This window comes from Alosa alosa, chromosome 24, assembly GCF_017589495.1.
Source record: "Alosa alosa isolate M-15738 ecotype Scorff River chromosome 24, AALO_Geno_1.1, whole genome shotgun sequence".
In the NCBI taxonomy this organism is placed as follows: Eukaryota; Metazoa; Chordata; class Actinopteri; order Clupeiformes; family Clupeidae; genus Alosa; species Alosa alosa.
In genome coordinates this window covers 7,037,856-7,061,852 of record NC_063212.1, presented here as the reverse complement: position 1 = coordinate 7,061,852, position 23,997 = coordinate 7,037,856, and the positions used below count along the sequence as shown (strand labels likewise).

At 42.0% G+C, this 23,997-nt stretch overlaps 3 protein-coding genes across 3 annotated transcripts in view; 2 read left to right on the top strand and 1 right to left on the bottom strand.

Annotated features, from left to right (window-relative positions):
• Nucleotides 1-4,010, top strand: part of ipo11 (importin 11) — an 86,016-nt gene extending 82,006 nt beyond the window's left edge. The window contains exon 30 of the mRNA XM_048236410.1: nt 3,636-4,010. Coding sequence (XP_048092367.1) covers nt 3,636-3,800 — 165 coding nt within the window. The 3' untranslated portion in view covers nt 3,801-4,010. The remainder of the gene's footprint in view (nt 1-3,635) is intronic.
• Nucleotides 4,011-15,852: 11,842 nt separating this feature from the next.
• htr1aa (5-hydroxytryptamine (serotonin) receptor 1A a) lies at nt 15,853-17,685 on the bottom strand. The gene has a single exon (XM_048235840.1). The coding sequence runs from the start codon at nt 17,431-17,433 to the stop codon at nt 16,225-16,227; it is 1,209 nt and encodes a 402-aa protein (XP_048091797.1). The 5' UTR covers nt 17,434-17,685; the 3' UTR covers nt 15,853-16,224.
• rnf180a (ring finger protein 180a) overlaps nt 16,642-23,997 on the top strand; it is a 13,472-nt gene continuing 6,116 nt past the window's right edge. The window contains exons 1-2 of the mRNA XM_048235839.1: nt 16,642-16,720; nt 19,269-20,497. Coding sequence (XP_048091796.1) covers nt 19,484-20,497 — 1,014 coding nt within the window. The 5' untranslated portion in view covers nt 16,642-16,720; nt 19,269-19,483. The remainder of the gene's footprint in view (nt 16,721-19,268; nt 20,498-23,997) is intronic.

Genomic DNA, 23,997 nt, shown 5'->3' with positions numbered 1-23,997 from the left:
TGTTTCGATATTATATATAAAACACATAATCATTGTAGCCTACCATTCAGGGAATAGGCATTTAAAAGGGAGACAGATTATGGATTGATATGACTCAGAACTGACATCGGGCAATGGCAGTGCGAGATCTAAGAGCTAAAACTTCTACAAGCTCAGTAACATCCACAGCGGAAAAAAGAAGGTAAGAAAAATAGTCGGAAAACTTAAATGTGTAAGGCAAGCAAGCAAGTTTGGCGGTTGTTACTAAAAATGTGAACATGCACGTTGCACTGCTGTGCAGTGGGTTACAGTGCGTAAAGTAGCCTATAATGTGAATGACTTGTTATTTTATTAAGGATTTCTTTCTTTTTGCAAAAAAAAAGTACAATAGGCATTAATTAGTAGGCTAAATAGCAGCATGTTGAAATGATGTGCCAAATTGCGTTTTTTACAATGATAAAATTGTAGGCTACAGGCCGATGTGCGTTTTATTTGGAGACTTTTGCGAGACAGAGACTGAGTTTGCTGCTGATATTCTGGGGATAGGCTACAACATAGCCAATGTAGGACTTTAGCCTTTTAATATATTTGCTGCATTTGATCAGTCTTTCTAGAACAGGCAAGAGCTTTCTAGCTTCACGTAAGCAGCACCGCATCACCCATATACATTAAAACAACCAGCGGATGGCGGGCGGGTGCGGTTTTGAAAATTGGTCAAAAAACGTTGGTGCGGATGGATGATAAATTTTGCAATGCGGTTACGGTTGAAATAATAGCCCATCCGCGCATCTCTACTCCTCACGTAGCAGCGAGAGAGCTGTGTGATGTGGGAAGCCTGAGTCCAGTCACACCTGTTTGAGATGAGATGTGCGGCGGTTGCAGTGGCATGCATCGCCACAGCTGCGACCCGTTGAGTGAGCACACGCATGTTTAAGCATGCTTGGTCAGTAATGGCCTTTTGTATAGTGCAGAACTCATCTTGGCACCTGTTTGTAGGCACAGTCCTTCACTCCACAGCGGTTTTGTGCTTCTAAGGTTAGGGTACTCTGGTAGCTGAAAGTAGGCTGGAGCTGTACTTAACATCACAGCATGTCCTTGAATGCATTCTTTTTTTACCTTAGATTTGTTGTTTATGAGTGACAACTTATATTCTCATGCAGAGTTAGTGTCATACCACATGGACAGTGTTTTATATCCATTAACACACAAACAACCTGAAATTACATTAACATATTTGTCACTGCACCATCTACAACAGTACGTCTGCATTACAACATACAGCTCTGGAAAAAATTGAGACCGCTGGATTTTTTTCTACAATCATCCTACGGTTGCTGAGTGACATGCGAATGAGTTGAAGCCAGTCATATAGAGATCACTACAAATTTCAATATGACCCATCAACTCATTCGAATGTCACTCAACAACCGTTGATGATATCAGAAAAATGTGCAGATTACAGTGGCAGGAATATAAAGGAGACCATTTCACTTGCACGTCAGTGATAATCATAAAGCTGGAAGGTAAAGTGTTCCTTACCTTCATAGTGTATATCTTAATAGTTAGAGAATATTTTAATTTACTCAGCAGTGATAATTTGTCCTTGGCTGGGTTAGCATGAACTGAACTTGATTGTGTTTGCCAAAATCAAGTTACCTTTTCTATACATGTCTACTTATCTCATTTATTGTCTAATAAATCTGCACAGTGACCAACTGGACCTTCACCATTATGTTTTAGTGGCCGAAGTCCTCATTTGTGATGATTTGTAACTCAGGTTGGGATGAATCAAATGGACCATGAAACCTGTTTAATGGCATGTAGGGTTAGCCTGACCGAACGTAGCCATGGGAGACTGGGTGGCGGAGTAGGCAGATGATTGACCGTGCAGTGGGTCAGGTGAACTGCGCTCGTATTTCCTGCTAGCAGATATCACCATCCGGAGAATCCTCTGTACTTTACAAGGACATTTTTTTTTTTCCAACTGCATTTGGGGGGGAAAGGAACAGACACAAACTCAATAGTTTTTAGCCTTAACTATTTTTTATTTTTCAGATAAGAGGTGGTCATTTAGTCCTACAACATCCAAGATGTGAGGCGTTAAAACCATTTTGATGGGCTTGGCCATTAGCGCGTTTAAAATGTATAGCTATATCAATGGCACCCTTAAGAGGAAATGGCCAAAACAAGAGGTTAAGGACATGAATGGCCAGCTATTTCATAAAGTGGCTCCATCCATCACCACCACATGTATTAAAGTGCTACTGGGACTGCACAGTGCTGTTTAAACCTTGACAATTATGATGTACTTAGCAGAGTGTGTCTCCTTTGATGTCCTCTTCAGACTTAACTTCAGTCGCTGGCAGCCAGTGTAAAAATGGATGCACACAACCCATTGAAGTCATTTGGGTTCTATTTTAGGGGCCCGGGAGAAATTGGCAGCCCCTGTGCTTCGCCAGCAAAAAGACAAACATAATTATCTTAAACTTTCTGAATGAGTTTGCAATAGATGCGGGGGGACAAATAGACGTCACTCTACTACTTCTACAGAATGCATAAACACGTGCGTGTCAACAGGACTTTGGTCAAACCATACGGTCTGTCTCCCGTGTGTGGTACCCGTAACTTAGCATGCCACTTTTCCCTCCCAAGTATTGATACATGGATCGAGTGTGTTCCTTGTGGAACATCAAGGCCAAGTCAAATTACTAAAACGAATGATTCACACTCTACTCAAACCCATTCTTTATGGGATGCTCAGGGCCACCCAGGCCAGTGTTAATCTGGAAGCCAGTCATTAATCATTTAGTTTACGCTGGCTCACCGTATTCCTACCATGGGGAGGTGCAGCAGATCGGGTTTTGGGTGATAAATGTGGACATTATTTTGGCTGCGTTCATATGGAGAGCAGCAGTGTTTGCCTCAGGCCTCCTGGCAATTTTGCCCAAAATTTGTTCCTGTTCAGCACTCTTTTCTCTGACTCTAGAGGGTGGATAGGATAGTATGCATCAGAACAAGTGGCCTGATGTATGAGTTTGATTGTTTTCCTCTCACTAGTGACTAGTCCATCATGGGATCTGCCATGTTGCCTGGAACATCACTCTTGCTCCATCAGCGTCTTGTGGGACTGTATGGACAGAGTTGTCTGTAGGTTACCACTTCATGGATGAAGTATTGATGAACAAGAAAACTTGTATTATTTATCGACTGCTTCAGACAGTCTATCATGGCGCGAGCTGAATCCCTACCAGAAAAGATGGTGAAGTTGGTATTGATGGTGAAGTGCAGATGACTGTTTGTAACATTATGCACCTCTTATCATTAAGGTCTTGTTATTGAGGAGTGTCATTTGTTCAATGAATGCAAGTCGTTTAAGGGATTCTATAATAGCTAGCAATTGAGTCATATATTCATTACTATGTATTTCACAATATTGGCTATAAAAGCACAAGCTGTAAAAAATTTGTTCAATGGCCAAAAATTACTGTTTTAATGTCAAATTACGTTTGCAACTCAAACAATGCAAAAGTGTAATGTATTTGCTCAGCAACTTCTATCTTTAAGTCACCTGTAATAGGTTGTGGTTAGATAAAGTTTTACAGATACATGTTGTCCGGTCTCTAAGTGTCTCTGCTGTGCTTCTCTCTCTGGCGCAGCTGGCCCTGGAGGATCCCGTCCACAGCGTGTCCCTGCAGCAGTTTGTCTACGAGAAGTTGAAAGCCCAGCAGACGCTAATGGGAGACCAGGGATTCCAGGCCCTCATGGAGACAGTGGACACAGAGATCGTGCGACAGTTGCAGGAGTTCCTGCAAGGACTGTGAAGGTCTGGGAGCCCCTGGCCTCAGGAGACTTCAGAAGGAAAACAACTGAAAAGAAAGAAAAAACATTCACGTCACATCGCCAATAATGCACCATGTTTTCAACAAACACTACCCAACGAACAGAGCTTCCACTTTTTTCACACATTACTTTTTTTTTTCTTCCACTATTTTGTACTCTTGGGTTGATCGGTTGGCAACGAAGAAGTGGAAGGGGGGTACTGTGTATATACAGTTGACATGATTGGACATGAGTAGAGTTGTCTCTACTACTTTTATTTTTGTTTCTTAGAAAGAAAGAAAAAAAACAGGCCCCTGTAAGAAATTTTGGATCCATGAACTGAAGAAACATAAGGGATGTTCTAGACATGAGGGAAAGAAATGTAATTTTGTATTTATGTAAGATAAGCCTGCATGATAAGGATATTTTTTATTTTGAGCTCTATTTTTATTTTGTTTTCTACGGAGCCCCTTATGTCAATACGACCTAACTACTGATAGATATTTTCATAATGACTGCATCTCCTGCGGACGGTTGTATTAATGGAATGTTTGCTTAACCCACAATTCTATGCTGCTACTCTACATGCTCCAGCCCTGTTGTATTTGAAAAAGACACAACATTTCACAATGAGTGAATGGAGTTTTGACTGGTCACCAAGATGTAATGATAACCGTATGATTTCAAAGCATGAGCTTTGATTGTAAAGCAAACAGTTTGGAATAATGTGTGTGTCTTTTAGTAAGGCTTAGGGGGTGAGTTTCACTCTAGCGCAATCTCTCACTGTGACTAGCTTTGTCACTACAAAGGCCTTATGCTGTTAGCCTTACTATAACCAATAAAGACAAGAAAACATTTGTTTTTCCTTTTTTCAAAAGGTACTACAGAATGTATAGGTCTGGTCTCCACAGCATTTCAATCCCATTATTTCAATACCATTTAATAAATAAGTGCCAAAGATGAAGGGTAAATGCATCCACAATTAAGCATTTCAAAACTTCCTCCAGACTATCCACTGTTCTATTCAACTGCATGGTAATGAAACTGACTGTGTGAAAGCTATGCATGTGACATTTGCTGGCTGATCACAGAGGCCGAAGTGACGTTATCAGTGTGGGGGACGAATACGTTCTTCACTACGGTCGTAATTCTAGTTTCTGGGATGGAAGAAGGACAAGTCGTTTAGTCGTGGCTTAATTGCTTTAGTCATTGGGTCTAATATTGGTTATGGACAGTTTTAATCTTGTAAAATGATCTTTTTATAAAAAATTGAATAGTGCTCTTTTTGCAATGAATTTAATTCAATGAAACACAGATGAAGGAAGGTGCCTGCTTGATAACCCCAGTGGAACTGGTTCTGTTGGGGATGTTTTTTACCCATAAAGGTTGCGTTGTTGGTGATTTTGTTTTTGATAGTAAATAAGCTTGGTTGTTGATTGGCTGCGTCCTCTACTGTACTTATGGCTCTAGGAATTTAGCCTCTTTCCAGTGTATATCTGAAAAAAGAAAAGTCAGATGGTTGTATATGCACCTAAAGCCATCCTTACATCAGAAGACTTTGAATAGGTTTGGGAAAGATTCTTGAAAGATTGTAGTCTTTTGAGTAAAGCTTGAATGAATGGCATTCGTTAAAGGACTCCAATCTTTCAAGAATCTTTCCCAAATCTTGTCAAAGTCTTCTGATGTATAGGTGGTAGCATAAAATGTAAAGCCGGAATTTTATAATGGTGGACTGCACAACATCAAAAATCAGGAATTAGCTTTCCTTCCTTCCTCGTGTATTGATGTAATAATAATCCAAATATAATATAATTTCAAATATTATTCTTCCTGGCTCAGAATGTTTCATTTAAATTACTAAGAGAATATTCCAACTTCATAAAATGCTGCAGCTATTCATTGAATACTGCAAGATCAAAGAATGCTTCGGGTTATAAACCAAATTGGCTAATGGTGACAATGGGAGGGCCGCCTCTGAAGCCAAAACTTGACTCTCTGAGGTCTCTCAGATGCTCAACAGAGCCTGCATTGAGTGCTAGTGCTGTGCTGTTCTAAACATGTTTTCCTGAATCTGAACTGAGAAACAATGAAAAAAATCAGAAGAGGGATTCAAGTCCATCTTCCAAACACATGATGATTCCTACTGCAACAGAACACAGTGACTAGCATTGACTAGGTGTCCTCAATGTTCCATCGTTTCAAAGTCCGGCTCAAATATCAGGAGGTCTTGTTTGCAGCTTCAGACAGTGTCCACAGCTTCTCATGGTGTCAGCCTTGGGAGTACTTTCTCCTGAGGTCACACGTCTGTCCTGGCTGTTTCATCACTCTTGAGCACTTCCATGGCATCATTGACCACCAAATGCACCATGTAATCACTATAGCGAAGCCCTTCCCACCCAAATTCTTTCAAAGGGCATGATGCTCAAAGACCTTGATTTTGCGCACCATGTGACTGCCTTATCTCAAACTGTCCTCTACTTGAGGCCACCTGAAGTAAGTAATGAACAATGAACATTCCAAATGGCAGAAGAGAGTCAAATTGACCTGAGGCACAAGCTACTCTGATATGATAACATAATATAACATACTCAATTCAATCCTGAAGCAGAGCCTCTGAATAATTCAAGTTTGGCACCCATTTTACTCATCTTGCCTCACAGAGAACAGTTGATGGTTCCATCATTCTTGCTGATTGCTCTGCAGTTGGTGGCGTTCCAGTCTATGTCTACAGTGGATGTCTGAGTACTCCCAGAAGAGTAGAAGTACAGCCACCCTGTTCTCACAGAAGCAGGACATAAATGATTTTGCCACTGGGTGTAAATAACACACTGACCCCATCAGTAACATTTGTGACATGATCCCTCCACTCCTCACCACTAACGACTATTAGAGTGACATCCCTGAGTACAAGCACAATGCAAATGTCTCCATCAACCATCATAAAAGCAGGAACACCTTTTCATGTCTGTGATGAAGATGAAATATCCAATCACAACTGATAGAGAAGGTTCCGACCCAGGCGGTTTATGTCCCTTAGTGTTTACATTAACATGAGCTTTTCTTTCTATGAATGGGAGATGTCCTAAATATCTAGAAGCACTTGTGTTGTGTTTTAAAAAGCCATTTTTTTTCTGTTTGCTGCTTATGGTTTTCTTTGTGTAATAATCTTTTCAGTAATGCAACATGAATCCACTCCTGATTCAGCTAGATAGCACTTGGGCATTCACTCTCTCTGCCCTATTCCTAGTTCCATTATTCTGACAAAAGTAATCAAAAGTAAATCAACCTTTTGTGCCAGTCTTTTCTTACAAAGCTTTTGGCGTGTTTGAAGATATGATTTGTATTCTTGACTGTTTATCAGAACTACTTTGTTCTTTATTTTGGAACTGACTAAGGTACCCCTCAGTTTCAATATTAGGCAAACATGGTGACATTTAGGGAGTGTGACTTGCACGTCTCTGTCTTTTGGGATAGTGTCTGTTATTTGCTAGATATTTAAAATTCTGAAAATTGCATTTTTTTTTGCCCTAGACCTATCCCTTCCAATGAATCCTCTCCCCTTAATGGGAATCTGTGGCAACCTCTCATGTTCAGTTTGATAAATAATAATTCTACGGCACATTTGAGAAGAAAACGTCAGCAAGAAGTTTTGTCGCAAACCGAAGCCTTGATCCCTCGAGCGACCTTAAAGGGACAGTTGTGATTAAATTTGGCATTTAAAAGAATCATGAAGTGCATTTGCCTGCAGGAAGCTTGTGTACTCAAGAGTAAAATGGAGTGCAGACAGTTAAGCCAATTCTCTAGAACAAATGCACAGTCAGAAAGTAGGAGGAGGGAAGGAAAGGTCTCTGACAGGCCACAGCTGGGAGAGGGTCACCGGGGTCAACAGAGTCGTGCCTGTGTGATGCGGGCCAGGCTGTACAGGTGTGACTTTTTGCTGGACAGAGAGACAGAAAGAGAACATCACCAGGGGGGCCACAGGGGTTAATCAAACAAAAGCAAGTCCAGCGGTTGCTCGTGTCGACCCCAGGGGATAGGGGGTCAAGCGAGAAGCATGATGCTTCGGTCATGCTCATTATCCAGCCTGAGGAGCCCTCTGGAGAGAGTCATAGATAGATAGATACTTTATTGATCCTCAAGGGGAAATTCAAGGGTCTCAGTAGCATACAGACATAACACACAACATGCACTTGCAACAGAAATGGTAAACATTAGTATAGTATAGACATATAACTAAACTCCACTGTACAATAAAGACAGTAGAAGATAAGATAAGAAACTAAACTAAATACTAAATACACTATATAAGTTAAATTAAGAAAGTGTGCTTGAGGGTGATCAAGCATAAGATGCTTGTAGTGACAGGGCCAGGACTGGTGAGGTGCTAAAGGGAGTGAGTGTCATGGTGAAGGTGCAAACAGTAGTCCAACCATAGTCCTTAGTTGTGTGTGCCTGGCAAGGTGCTCAAGAGAGTGGGTGTCATGGTGAAGGTGCAAAAAGTAGTCCAACATTAGTCCAACAGTGCAACAGTAAGGTCTAGAGACCAGCATAAATAATATAGACAAATAGGGGAGTAAAGTGTAATGTAGACAAGGTAAAATAAAAAACTATTTCAGTGCAAGAACAGGTTGAGGTAACAGTGTAGCAGTAAAACAGTAGTGAAAACAATAGGCTGTGTACAATAGTAAAACAGTAGTAAAACAGTAGTAAGCAGTAGTGGGCAGTCAGTACTCAAAAAACATGGACATGGAGAGGGTGGAGAGGCAGACAGACTAAGCAGAGATGATGGCTTGTTAACTCCGACACAGAAGAAACTGCACAGAGGGGTTGAAAGTTAACAACATGAGCTGATGAAATATAGGCAGGGTTCTATTCTGGCCCGAACTAGATGTTGAAGAAGTAAATAAAATCCAGACCATACTTCATCACTTCTCTACAAGTGAAATGTAAAGTTTTGCACTTGGAAAGAGGCTATCAAGGATTGTTTCAGTGTGTGACACTGAAACAAGGTGGCGTCACCTAGCAAATAAGTGTTTCAGCACTCGGTTTGGGAAGTAGCCTGTTGGTTTGTTATTCAAGAGGGAGGCTGGAGTCAACGTGTCAGTCCCTGTTTAATTTAGTCTCAGGAAGCTTCTCAGCCAAAGAGTCCCTTACTACAAAATTGTAAAGAAAAATATTCACAATCACAGAAATCATCACAACTCTCCAACAATGACCTCTGAAGTTCGCCTACAAATCCAGTATCTTGATATTTTTTCTATGAGAAAATAACATGGGGATTTTGAATAATAGGACCTGTTAAACTCTCGCGGGGACGAAGAAACTGGAAATGCAGTCGTTTTGCTCTACACAGTTTTGTCCTCTACCTTCGAGTGGATACTATGATCTTCGGTACGTGAAGACAGCACACTTCAATCTTTGCTACCCCAGAGCTAACTTACAATGCAACTTGCCATAGGTAGTTAGCTTCAGTTAACACCCTGATCTCCTTATATGGGCAAAGATGGCAGCTTTGGTTCCTTTTTGTAGGTGAACTTCAGAGGTCTATTCGCCTTATTAACCCACCGGCCATTACGAGGCTAAAGGACACTTGCCATTACACCTCAGTCCAGCAGATGGTGGTGGTGGTAATGCACTCCGTTTGCAAACTGCTAAAAAAAAATCACTGAAGAAGAAGAATAGGCCAGTGAACCCTTCTTCTTTTTCGGTGAGTGCAACCAGAGACTTTCTAATGTGGAGACACAGCACTCAAAAAATACTCCATAGAAATGCATGGGGCTAGTTTGTCACGCCAATATGGCCATTGTCTACACATATCCCACCCCTTCCTCCAGGCAAAACGTCGACATGTGAATACATTGAGCCAATCATATGGTGTGTTGTGAAGACATCGTGCCAATCATATTATGTCTATGGTGCCAATCATGTGTTGTGATCTCGCCGCTGGAGCAAGATTGGTGTCGTGAAGCCTTGCGCACGCGCATTTCTGCCGAAATGGATGCCCGACAAGTGCCCAAAAAGCGTTGTCATATGGCCGCCGAGTGGAGGGACTTGCCTAAAAGGACTTTGCCGCAACTTCAAACAGCACATCAGTATTTTGATAGTTTGCGGTGCATTTGAAGGAATCTGTAAACACGCAAGACCGTATGGAACCGTTATTCCACAAACCATGCTTTAGGCTACTAAAACCTAACAGAGTATAGCCTACACATTTGCACTAGTCTGTTATTTTAACTCATTGGCAAAGTGAAACTAACTTTACCTTGGTCTCATACAGCACGCTTCCATGCAGCCAATAAACGGTTTCGAATCAGTTTATTGGGAATAAACCGAATATGCTGTGTCTTGTAAACACATTATTCTGATTGAAACAAACCGATGCATGGATGTGGGCAGAGGCCCGTTGCACAAAAGTAGGATCAAGACATCCAGGATAAGTGGCTGAGCTGAGCTCAATGAATCCAAAACAAGAGCGTCCAGGCTTAATTGGTTGCACAAAGACCGCGGATTCATCAAGCCAGGATGAAAGCATAAGTGCGGATTCATCAAAAGACCAGGTGAAACCGATCCTGATTGACCATGGCAAGTAGAGCCAAAGTCCTTTTAGGCAAGTCCCTCATGGCGCCATATCAACGCTTTTTAGGGCCCTCATCGGGCATCCAGAAATGCGCATGCACAGATTCACTGATTGACCACAACACATTGGGGCTTCACAACACACCATGTGATTGGTCTTGTATTCACATCACACCATATGATGCCAATGTGTTCACTATGGAGGATATATGTTTTTTGAGCCCCATGCTATGTGTCTCCTCATTAGAAAGTCTCTGGTAGAGTGGCTTTATTGCTTCTTCTACGGTGAAAAGTAGGTAGCCATAACCTTTTCACAACAGCAACACCTCTGTTTAGGAGAATATTGCAACTACTGTTTAGGAGAAAGGCAACACCACCACAGTGATAAAGCAAAGAAATCTTCCCTGATGATGACAGTGATCAGCTGGTGAGGGACCAATATGTGTTAAATTAGTTAATATGCGTGCTTTAAATTTAAGTTAAATATGTTCTGCAGTGGCAGAATTTGGATTTTTTTTTCTCTGAGGTCCTAATATTTCGTCATTTTATATAGCCTTATAGTCTATGGGAAACTGTAAATTATCTAATGATTGCAACATCATCTAAAAATCATCATTTATCCAAAATGATTGAAATGAATGATCACAAACGTTTAAATAATGACATTGGGTCTAGTTATATGTGATAACAATGTGTAGTGGGCAGTGGAATAACTATTGGTTTCCGTTTGTGGTGACTGCTGACTGAGATAAGGGATGAGATTAAATAGATCCTTGAACTTAACCTGGTCTGGAGCAGGCTAGCTCCACAGAATAAATCTCCATGGTAACTTATACCATAGCATATCCTTCTGCCCCCATCCCGCTTTTGTGCTACCGGATCACCAAGATATCCCAGCTTAATCCCTTATCCTAGTTTTGTGCAACGGGCCCCAGGTTTCTCTTGTTTTAGACAATCCGCCAGACCCCTCCTTAGGTTGTTAATTGTCACACCCCTTGGTGCATTGCTCAAAAAGAGATGTGCAGGATAAGAATAAATTTTGCCCTGGGATAATAATCAACACACTTTAGGTCAAAATCACACCGCAATTATCCTTTAAGGTGAAAAGCTTGTAATCATTTGCTAATTGACTTAACAAATGTTTATTGTTACAAAAACTTTCCTTGAAAAACACATTTCATGTCTTTGTTGTTTTTCCCCAACAGGTGTGATTCTCTCTGATGAATCGCCATAAATGCTAAATTAAATAATGTGATATTTCATTCTTGAGCCCAGAGATAGTCATATCTCTATTGTTTTTTAAACCTGACAATTGTCGACGTTTACATACTGTAGCCTATTTGCATGCATAGAAACACATAGGAAATAAGAGGTTGTACCTCAGATTTTTCCCTTTCCATGGAAAACTCTGAGGGTGGGTTGGAGATGACATTATTTATGTGTGTGCTGTACCCTGTATGTGTATATGACGTGAGAGCCCTGTAAACAATGTGATTGATGACCGGTAATTCAAGCAGAGCAGAGCCATGTCATGAACTGTGCTGACCATGCATATCAGAAAGATGAAGCCCATTTCGGGGAGCAGAAAGGAAATAGTCAGAGGTCAGTAATCAGTCATCGACACACTTTTTGATATTACCCAGCTCTTTGAAGGCTACACTGCAAATTTAGGCCTAATTGGTGGCATGCAGGTAGTTTGTACGCTCAGCGTATATTCGCTCACTCGTTTGCATAAATCTAATCACTAGAATAACGTAGGCTACCCTTCACACAAACCTCCATTTATAGAAGTCCTGTCATTTTCGCCCTTTTGTTGGTTTTAGATTGAATGTAACTGGAAAGTAGGCTAACATAGCTCAACTATTCACTCAGTCAGCATTAAGTTTGATTTGACTAGTTCCTTTGAATGAAAAACGTTCTGCCTGAAAACCCCCCATTTTTTTGCGTGAAGATCTGAGCCTCACGTGACGGAGATTAATGGAGAGTAATGACCACAACGCGTGCAACGTCCACGGGGAATTTCCTCAATTCCGTTCTCCACTGGACGTCTATTTCTACCCAGCCCCGCTTTTGTGGTTGCCTGTCAGACAGCATATTCGCAGAAATCATCACAGACCATGCCCTGTAATGTGGTCCATTAATAATTCACGAGCGTGAGGAATGTGTTTGGGATGAGGCACTGCCAGGATTGGAGAAGCTCTCGTATACTGTATGTAGGCTACTGTAGCGAAACATGCCACAGTCACGCTGGCACGCAGTCCAGTCGTCCAGGCCTAGGCATGAGGATGAGTGCTGCTTCCCAATATGGCAGTAGAGTGAAGACTTGTCCCCGCATCTCTCGGAGTGATGATAAGCATATACATGTGGCACTCTCTTCCATGTTGTCTAGTGGGTAATTAGACGAAGTAGGCCTAATATGAAAGCAGACATGTGTATAACAATCAGGGGCGCAGACCCATTTTTTTATCACATTGGCGCCCCCAAAAAAAAAAAGAAATGCTGCCAAACAATTTGATGTTTAACTGTTGATGTTACAGTAAAGAAATGCTGCCGATTTGATGTTTAACTTGATGTTACACTTGATAAGTATTGATAAATGGTGCATTGCCACATTAAGAGAGTCTAAACGTTCTCATAACGTCCTTTTGCCAGCTATTGCTCACAATGGATAAGTCTGATAGGCACTCTAGCCTAGTTTGTTTGCACCACGTTGACAACACAATATTAAGTTATTACAAGGAGCCTTCATTGTTAGGATATGGAAACATGTAATGAGTTGCTGCTAGCATGACATTTCTGTTTGCAGTTGGCCATTAAAAGTGCAGTATGAGCATGGTAGCCACCTAGCTATCTGAATGGAATAGGCTATGTTTCAATCGGCATTATGCTTAACAAACACTAGTTAGTCTGTTAACATATTTGCAAGCCTCCAAGTACAGACATCAATTTCTGTCTACCAGACATCAAATCCTACCTGTTGCCTTTCACCGTCCACTTATTTAACTGCTGTTGCATCCCTTGACATGCCATCTCATTTTTCCTCTTTCTTTTTCTAGTCGTCAACAGCTTTTTTTTTTTGCTGTATCCATCTTTTTCCATAGACGGCAACTCACTACTCGTAGGCCTATCTGCTCGCCCAGCGCTCAGGGCGCCCCCACTTCCTCTTCTATGTCAAAGTTCTATGATGGAATCTTATGAGATAGGGCGCCTACTCTAGGCTGTTAGTCCTCTAAAATGTTATAGAACATTGAGAAAATGTTGAAATGATTTAGAAACGGACAGTAGTAGCTACATATAGAAAATACCAAATATATATTAAAAAAAATACCATCGCTTTGGCGTCCCCATGGAGCTGCGCCCCTATGCGCCGCATATAGCGCATACCCACTTTTTGCGCCACTGATAACAATTAAAACTAGATGGGCCGCAGAGCAGTACAAAATATGACCGCTGCCCAGTCCTGCACATTCTCTCCGCAAAAATAAATCACACCTGTCAATTTGTCTCCATCTCCTACTCCATCCCCTACTCTTGCAACTTTTGTGTATGTAAATTAGTGTGTGCATGTGGGCGTTTGCTTTTGTGCATATGTGTGCTTCTCTCTGTGTGTATTTTTGCTTGTGTGAGTGTGTGTGGGGGGATAATGGTATGTGTGTGTGTGTGTGTGTGTGTGTGTGTGTGTGTGTGTGTGTGTGTGTGTGTGTGTGTGTGTGTGTGTGTGTGCTTGCCTGCATGTGTGTGTGTGTATGTTTTATGCATGTCTGTGCGTGTTTGTGTGTGATTGTGCATGCATGCGTGTACATGTTTGTGTTTATGTGTGTGTGTTTGTGAGTGTGTGTGTGTGCATGTATCTTAATGTGTGTGTTTTCGGACCCTCCTTTCGAAGGGTCCTGTCCGGCCGGAGGGTGGAGGGATTGGTTGGGGGTCGGATCAAAACTAAACCTATATGACTTTTGCTGTGTGGCGGTCATAATAACATCACAACAACCATAATAACGTGAGATGTAGTAGTCTGTTTTGCAAAATGGATAGAAAGCAGTGTGGAAGAGGTCAGCTGTGAGCTACAGTATGCTAGCCTGCATCTAGTGTATGCAAGCATGTCATTAAACTTTCATAGGGCTGGATCATGCTTTATGGGCTTGTCATTGCATAATACATAGCACCTAGAACACAGTTAACCTACATTTGTAGCTATAAGTCATGCATATGTCATTCTGTCCATAGTGGCTCATGCTAATATAATACTAATGTGCGGAGCATAGGCCAACACTACGGTATGACTGACTGGAGCAGACATTTTCCACTGTTGATTTGCATATTACATAATGATATGTATCAAGATAAAGGTAGCTCACCCAATTGCTAGTAACTGAATGTTATAAAACCTCATAGCAGATGATAAGCAAGAAGATCAGAGGCTGTAGAGAGCAAAACACATAGAGGGAAATCAAATGCCTGTCTGTCATTTTTTTTTTTGTTCTTTTTTCTTTAGTTCTGTACAATTTATTTTATGGTAAGAAATCTGAACTTTTAAGTGATGCGACATGCAAGGATTTTTTAAAGCTTTTGCATGACAAACCTACTAATGCAAAGATGGGGGCTGAGAAGTGAAAGTTCAAGGTTAGTGCAGTGTCATTTTGAAACAATAGAATGAACTCTATGCTGGCGACGGAAGTTTCAGCTCTATTTGTTTCTGGGCACCGGCCCTGGGCCTTTCTTCTCTCCAGACAACCTTTGCCACTCTGTCTGGTTCCCTCCCATCTCTGCGTCCAGCCAAACCCTCGGGACCATGCAAGCGATTTATATCAGTTCCTCTTTCATGGGTGGATCTAACTTCATTCTAACCCCTTTACCCATTTTGTTACATCTTTTCATTCCACAAGCCTTTAGTCACTTGCTTAAAGTAGTGGATTGTGGTCATTTAAAATGTGAATAACTTTTACACACTGAAAGGATAAGAGCAAACAAACGGACATAATAGGGTGCTCTGTACTATTTCAATTTATCCTTTTCTAATTATATAAGATCCACACATATCGTTATGCATATGGCCCTGGCCTCTGCTCTAAACAAACATTCATTGAGATTGCTCTTTGCAGTTATTTTATTCTGGCAGAAGTATAGAAGCTGCATAAGACATGTTTGCTTTGTTATAAGGCCTCAAGTTCTGAAGGGAATTCTTAACCATTTTCTTTTCAAAGATGTTTTTGTCTTTTGGTATGAGGAAAAAACATGATGGTCTGCGTGTTATCCCATTACTCTGGGATTGGGAAAGTCCACTTATATTCACTGACAGAATTTATGTCTTTCTTTTGGCTGACATCATATGAATGATTAATGCTACATCTTGAGATCAACCTACAATATGATTATGTAATTTTAGTGCATATCTGATAAACTTTTCAGAGTCTGAAGTTTTTACAGATCTGAAGTTTGATCAAAGGCATTTGGTGTCTTGATTAAACTGACCTGGCTAAATATTTTAAACATTTTTATTTGTACATTTATTCATTGTCTTTTTACATCCAATATTTGGGCTCAAAGGTCAAAACCCACAGCAAAAATAACATTTGGAAGTGAGTCAGATTTATTTATTTTTATCATATAGTAGATGTTATTCTTACGACAAAGACCACTATCCATTTAAGTATATTCATGAATAGTGGAAGTGGAAAGAAATGCGTTTCGACTTGTCTCTACACAGAACCATACGTCTCATTCGGTCAATCTCCAGCAGTCCATACTAATCAACAGTCGTGACATTGATCAAACCTGCTCAGTTCAGAGATACATTAATTGTGGACATGACAATGCCAAAGATGAGTTTGACCTTTAACAAATGATCGGTCTCTATTTTTTGCATTTCAGAATTTTCTTGAATGCATTTTGAAAGTCTCTGTTGAAATATGCGTAAATGATCGGATTTAAGAGAGAGTTTGAGTAGCCGAGCCAGTTGATCACTGCTCCTAGCCAATCTGGCATAAAGCAACTCAATTTACAGAATGGCAAAACTAAAGCTACAATGAAAAATGGCAACCAACAGAAGATGAAGGTTCCCATAATTATCCCGAGAGTTTTCACAGTTTTGCGTTCCCTCGCCAAACCCATTTTCTTTTTGGCTTCAATGTTCTTTGCATTCCGTCTTTCAGAATCCGGGGCCGATTGTGGCGTATTCGGAAGCGGCAGATGACATTTGGAATTGTTTTGACCTATCTCCGGCGACGAGTTGCTCTCCCCACTGGTTATGGCGCAATTTACGCACAAGCCACTCGGGGTCTCCATGCTCTGCTTCCAGTTATTGTAGGTCACTTCAGTAGTTTGGCGGTGAAAGATGACGGGTGACACGGTAAAATGCTTTGATGATGCTTTTCCTCTATCAGATTTCTTGAATGCTTTCCTTATTCTGAATCTGGCTGCTTTAAATATCTTCCCATAAAGAACCAACATGAGGATGAGCGGTATGTAAAACGCGCCAAAAGTTGAATAGATTGTGTATCCCGGATCTTGGCTGATTGTACATGCGTCAGGGTTAGCCCGATCCTCGGCCGTTCTCCATCCCAGCATAGGTGGAATTGAAATTGAAAACCCAACCACCCACGTTAGACAGATCAGGATTACAGCTCGTCGCGGAGTTCTTTTATTCACGTAGTCTATTGGATCCGTGATAGCCCAGTACCTGTCCAGGGCTATGGCGCACAGATGCAAAATGGATGAGGTGCAGCATAACACATCCAGAGATATGAAAATGTCACACATTAATTGCCCAAGAGTCCATTTGTTCAAAACCTGATACAAAGCTGCCATGGGTAGAACCAACACAGACACCATTAGGTCTGTAACGGCCAAAGACCCGATCAGGTAGTTTGCCACATTCTGAAGGGACCTCTCTAAGGCAATTGCGGCGATTACACACGAATTACCAAATATTGAAGATAGAATTAGAAGACCAAGAAGCGACGACGTGACAATTTGATAGCTTAATGCAACTTCAGACAATTCTGTCGTCTGATTGTTCCAGTCTAGGACGTCTGGGTATGTGCTGTTATTTGCGCTTTCCATCTCGTTGGCGTTAAGGGTGTTGGGAAATGAATCCCTCGCCAGGGTCCGGGTATCCAGCGAGACGCCAAGACTGCATGCCGACAAAAGAAACTTAGCAATCTGGAAGTACTGAACCCGCAACTATACTGTACCTTGGTAATGCTAGGAAATACTATACACCAACTCTGGTGGGACGTAGTCCTGAACTGACTGCGCGTTTTGTTCCACGACCATTCCCTCTCCAGCAATGTTGCGAGCCAAAGGGGGTGTGTGCTTGTGTGTGTGCGAGGCAGAGAGAGGGAGCCACACAGAGCGCGCCCGCGCGCCTATTTGTGCGCTTCTCCGCGCACGTCTAGCTGTGCACTTAAGTCATTTCACATTCCTGCTTGTTCCAGGGCATTTCTTCAGACCGTGGATTATAGTTGTATTTAGATTATGCGTATAGAGTGCATGAAGTCAAGCGCATTCTCTTTGTTAACTATTGTTTGAACGTTTGGTCTATGTTAGGATGACTATTGATGTTTTTAGACAGATCGATGAAAACGATAGTTTTGCCGCGTAGTCAGAGAAGGTTTTGGACGTGACAGAACGTACAAGTGGTGGCTTGTCTTTTTAAAAAATCTCTAAATTTATATTGTAATTTAAAACTTTTATTTCTCGCAAAAGTCGCATTGAATCTGGCAGTGTATTTCAGTACCACAGACAGCGCTTCTGGATTGTCTAAAAAGGAAACATGCTGCCACCTGGTGGATATTTGATTTACATGTAGGCTAAATAGTTTGGCTCACATTGGGAAACCTCATATGAATCCACCAGCACCAAGGAGTCCAATCGAATATGACTTATTTTGTGGTGTGCACGTTTGATGTATGGATAATGCATGCATTGTAGTTGTTGAAACATAACCCCTAAACTTGTTTGCCTTATAGTTCACGATCTATTCTGATTCATATCTAATTAATATGCCTGTAATACATAGTTCCTCTTAGAATTAGCATTAACAAAGCATTTCTTTAGGCTTTAATTAATTTATTAAATTATTTATTTGGCCAAACTATGACAAACGATAGGTGTTTAAAATGTGTTGATAATTGAATGTGTTATACAGTAATTTCAAATATTTTGACTAGATGATTGAGATGTCAATTCACAGCACTGCTCTATCAATATGTATTAGTTAAAGAAAACCAACACCTGTGCCAGGTGATTTCATATGGTTTTAGAGTATTGTTTTAAGTCCCATTTTTGTACTGTTTTTTACTGTTATGAAATTAACTTGGGAATTAAAATAAATTTTAGACTATGCATATTTTGGATCAGGTTTTGAGGACCATAATTAGTGCCCCTCATGCCCAGTGGTGTGGTGTATTAATTTATAAGGCACTTCTGTCTGGTCAGCATTGTCCTGTTGCTCTCCTTCCCCTGCTGATCAACCAGAAAGCAGAAAGAGCTGACCTTGTTAGTTGGGAAAGGTTGCTCTGGTTATTTCGCCGATTTTTTTCCTCCCACAATGGACGCATTGTTGGCAGTTGGGATTCTATAGGCCCCACAGACAATTGGGAAGCTGAACGGCCGCTATTGTGAAACTCTCTATGGGGGCTTTGACTTTGTCAACAGAGTAAAAAAAATAGCACAGGGGGCCAGGATGTGACTGCACACCTCAGTGGCTGTATGTGCTCTATGTGTGTGTGTGTGTGTGTGTGTGTGTGTGTGTGTGTGTGTGTGTGTGTGTGTGTGTGTGTGTGTGTGTGGTGTGGGTGTGGGTGTGTATGGGTGTGTGTGTGTGTGTGTGTGTGTGTGTGAATTTAATGAATGTGTATGTGTGTGCGTATGCGTGTGCTTTCCGGTCGCTTCAGTTCAGCCCGCGGCATCCAGAGAGGGACAGCTGCCCATACCGTGCGCGCTTTCAGGACGCGTGTGGAACGAAGGGGGCTTCGGTCCGGTGGGATACTATAGGGGTGGCCCTGGTGGTGGTGGAGGCTGCTGCTGCTGCCACTGCCGCTTGTTTTCCCTCCTGCCGGTGACTTCCAGCTCCCGGTCCTGGGGCAGAGATACGCTTGTATGTGTGACAATGGCGCTCTGTGAGCAGGCAGCCAACACGACTGGTGAACTCGGGCAGGCGGCCGAGGGTCTGAGCCTGGACGACAGGGTCCCGCCGTTTGAGGCGGCCGAGTTTGGGGACGACGTGGCACGGCAACCGGCAGGGCCGGTAGCGACCGCAGCCATGGCCACGGCCAGGCCCTCGATCAGGAGGGTCTCCGGCACCGACTCTAAAGGTGTGGATAGCAGGGAGGGGCGAGGTAGTAGGGAGTGGCCCGCTCAAGGGAGCCCTCAGGCGGGTGCACCATCATCAAGCACACCCTCTCTGGAGGTTACGGAGCAGCTGAGAGTCCGGGTTGTGAAGAGGCCTCCACAACAGCATCAGAGGGGGGCTGTCCCAGACAGGGCTGGTTCATCCTCTTCAGGTGCCCTGCGGGCCTCCACGCTTCCAGTCTCCAGACGGGCCTTGTCATCTTCGCCGTGTCCCGCGGCCCCTCACCGCTCCAGGGCCGAGCGCTGGCACAGAGCCCCTGGCCCCATGGAGCAGCCGGCAGCTGGGGCTCTCTCCCTGGGTGGCCCCTCCTCCTCACTCGGCGTGAGTCGGCGGGGTCCCGCCGTCACCCACTGGAACCGCGTGGTGTCTCTCAGCAACTCCGAGCTCGGAGAGGAGGAGGAAGAGGAGGAGGAGGAAGAGGAGGAGGAAGAGGGTGAACGAGAGGAGGAAGAGGGCGAGGAAGAAGAAGAGGAGGAAGAGGAAGAGGGGGAGGAAGAAAGCACCACACAGCATCAGCCACACCATCAAGAACAACAACACCATCAGCATCTCCAGGTCCAGCCGCAGGAGCCAGCGGGCCAAGCGTCTCCACTGCAGGGATCCCGCGCGGCTCTTCCGGCATTGGCCACTTCGTCTCCTTTCTCCGTTCCTCCCGCGGCAGTGGCGGAGCGTCGCCTGAGCAAGAGGGAGCGGAACCGCATCAAGAGCCTGAGGCGGCGCCAGCGGCGACGGGAACGCTGGAGACAGAGCCAGCTGCAGGAGCAGGTGCAGGTAACGGCCGATGCGCGGTCAGCATTTATGAGAACCGTTGTGTGTGTGAGAGCGCTGCTGCCGGCTGGCTGTGTTTTGACGCACCATCACCAGAACTTTTGTGAAGAGAAAAAGTTTAGAGAGGCCAATCTGTTAGTCTTCACAAACTAGTGAGGGATATATGAGGACCGTATACTAATGAAAGATAGTTGGCCACACATGTAAACACACATACACACACACACATATTAATTTCAGATTTGATACTTTGAAATAGCAGTGCTTTGTGCATATCTCATATCTTTTGTATCATGCCACTATTTTCAGCAACTGAAATCCAGAGGGCTTATTAGAAATAATCCTACCTTGAATTACTGTTCAATCTGTGCTTCAAACTGCTCCAAGAATTCATGATGGATTAAGCCTCTCATTGTGTCTGTTCTAAGATTCAGAATTATCTCGCCATGGAACATTATAACCTTTTAAAGATCTAGAACGATTAGCTTCTCTGATTTAATGAAAGTGCAGTAAATATGCTTGATTTGTGGAAATAGGACTCTAGTGCTTTCATTACTGATACCCTGTGGAACAAGTGTTTGTGAAGTGACACGATTATTCAGACCAACTATTTCAGTCATCTGTACTTTGACAGTATCACTTGTGTTTTGTCCAGCATGGCTTAAAGTAGAATGCAGTTAATTGTTCCTCTCTGGTGGTCTCTCAGTGGTATCCAGAATTTTTTGGACAGCAGCAGCAAGAAACAGAAGTGAACAGAAGAAATTAGCAAGTGATGGTTGGCCCAAGTAATAGTCCATTTTTCTGGGAATGGTAGTTGGCAAGGTTTTTTTAAGATTCCCAACAGAAACTGTGGTGCAGTTTTGATAATATATTGCACCACTTCAGAAAGAATTGTTTGATTTCATCAACCCTCTCAAGGTTACATCAATCTACTTGTTCCACAACCCTCTCAAGGTTGTGTGTCAAAAACCCATTATAATAGGTCTTTTAGACAGCTGTTTAGAGCATTGTAGACATGTCCTGTCCATAAATATAACGCTCTCTCTCTCTACTGAGGAGAATCACAACCACCTCTATAGACGTAAACTAACAGGAAATATTCTGACTGTGAGTCACAGCCCATCGCCACTACGTCTGCTGAAGTAGAGCTCATGCAGTGAAACATACTGATGGGGGCTGATGGTGATGGATGCAGAATCTGCATGATTGACACTGAAAGAGAGAATCAAAATAACAGCAAATGTGTGGATATCTTGACTGGGCTCCCGAGGCAAGGCAAGGCAAGTTTATTTATATACAGTAGTGTATTTTTTATCACCTGTAGCTGTTTTTAGGAGGACTTGGGGAAAAAGCACGGCAGAAATCAACCCTGCAGGAGATAGGCTAAATGCATGAATGAGTTTTTCTAAATCATGTTTTGACATAAGACCTTTACATTTGCCAATGTTTTTGAGGTGGTGAAAAGCTGAGTTATTGCTGTCACGTGGCTGTTGAAATTTAGATCACTGTCAATGAAGATACTAAGATTTTTAACTGTGTCCTGTGCTTTTGTGACAAAACAAGAGAGCAGTGACCCCACCCGGTCTTCTTGAACCTGGGTCTCCAGGGTACTAACCCTGCAGCTTGACCACAACGCCAAAGAGCCAGGCTCGTTGGTAAGGCAGTCAGAGCGCATACTCAACTGTAGTGACGGTACTCCATCACAAGGCCTTAATTTGAAAGATGGGCAAAGTGCAAAAACTTAATGCTAATTTAATAACCAGTCAAAATCAATTTGCTAATTTAACACCATGGGAAAGACCTTGATGAGTTCACTCCATACTCCCACATGCCTCATGATAGCTATGATTCATGCATGAAAGCTTGTTGTTGCTTGTTGATAGACTTTCGACTTTGCCTTCTATTTAAATAAAGGCCCTAACTAAAACTGATGTTTTGGCTGCATCTGTATTGAGTCATGCCATATAAAACCTTAATAAGAGCTGTTTTTTGTTGTTGTGATCGGCACCGAAACCTGACTGGTGGTGATCTGGAGGTGATCAAAGTAGCCATTTGAATGGTAGATTTAAAACATTTAAAAATAGTCAAAGCAACATGTGGAAGAGTTGTGATTCTGAATTGTTTTGTGTATGAAGCTAAATTCATACATCAAGTTGAATTCCCTTCTCTTTAAAGCTGGCGGTTCCAGATGCTGGGCTATCAATTGAAAGGATATGTTCAGTCTGGCTTTAGGGTAAGCGTACCCATTTAGTCCAGGCACCAGCCTACATCAGTGTCTCAAGGAGGCTCACATAGTCGCCTCAAAACTTTGGACCCCCTATAAAGTATCTCTTTTCAACAATTTTCAGCCACTTTACATTCATATTCTGTAAATTAAGAGATTAATGATTTAATTTTTGTGTATTATCAAGTATTTTTTTGTCATTTGACTAGGGTTACTATATGGTTTCATTTGGAAAGATGAGTTTTGCTAGTTAGTATAGCGAGCTAATCACAAAGTTAATACATAGCCATAGGCTACTGAGAGATACATCGCTGAAGAATTAAAAATGTTAAATATACACTAAATGTTTTCTGATTCATTTTACATCAATCTACAAATAATTAAGACAGTAAATAGTTTGAAGTATGGTTTGAAATATGGGCTACATATTTAAAAAAAAAAAATTCAAGGCTTAAATGGTACAGTGACCCAAAAAGCAGCTAGCGCAAGCTAACTTTGAATGTGAACCTTGATAATGCTGAAATATGGCAAAAGAGGAATAACTATGATTGCACGTTTACAGCATATTTAGGCTCTAGGCATAGCTTTATTCATTTTGATGTGAATACATTGTCTTTATTTCCCCCTGTAGTCACTGTAAAACCATTTAAACCCAGCATGTTAAATTTAAGCTCATCTCATGTGTTTCAATAGGAAATTCCTGAAATTATGAAGTTTAATACATTTTCACTGTAATCCTGTGACTTTGATGTTCTTTTACCTCACTGGCTTCATTAGTTTTGAATTTGATGCCAGCAACATGTCGAAAATAAAGTTGGGAAAAGGGCAAGAAAATGCTTGAAAAGTTGTGTAATGATAAAGGCAACAAAAGGAGATTTCACAACTAATTAGTTGAACTGGAACCATGAATGGGGATACAAAAAGAGCATCCCAGACAGACTGTCTCTCAGAAGAAAAGATCTGGAGGTATTCATCACTCTAACTCGTGTGGGCAAATGATGAAACAATGTAAGAATAAAGTTTCTTATCATGAAATAGCAAAGAATTTGAGGATTTCATCATCAGAATCGAGAGAAACCTTTCAAATGGGACAGGGCTCAAAAAAATATTGTATGGGCATTGTCTTTTGGACCTCAGGTGCACTGTACAGAAAATCATTGTATGGATTCAGGAAAACTTTGTTCAGTTTTCAATTTTAGAAGTCAAAAGCAATTACAGCATTTAGTTCATAATAATACTGATAATGATCCCTGCCTGCTATCCAAAGCACTGTTGCTGA

What these genes read in the sequence shown, in the direction of transcription:
- htr1aa (XM_048235840.1), bottom strand. Translation starts at nt 17,433, where the DNA reads ATGGAAAGCGCAAATAACAGCACATACCCAGACGTCCTAGACTGGAAC.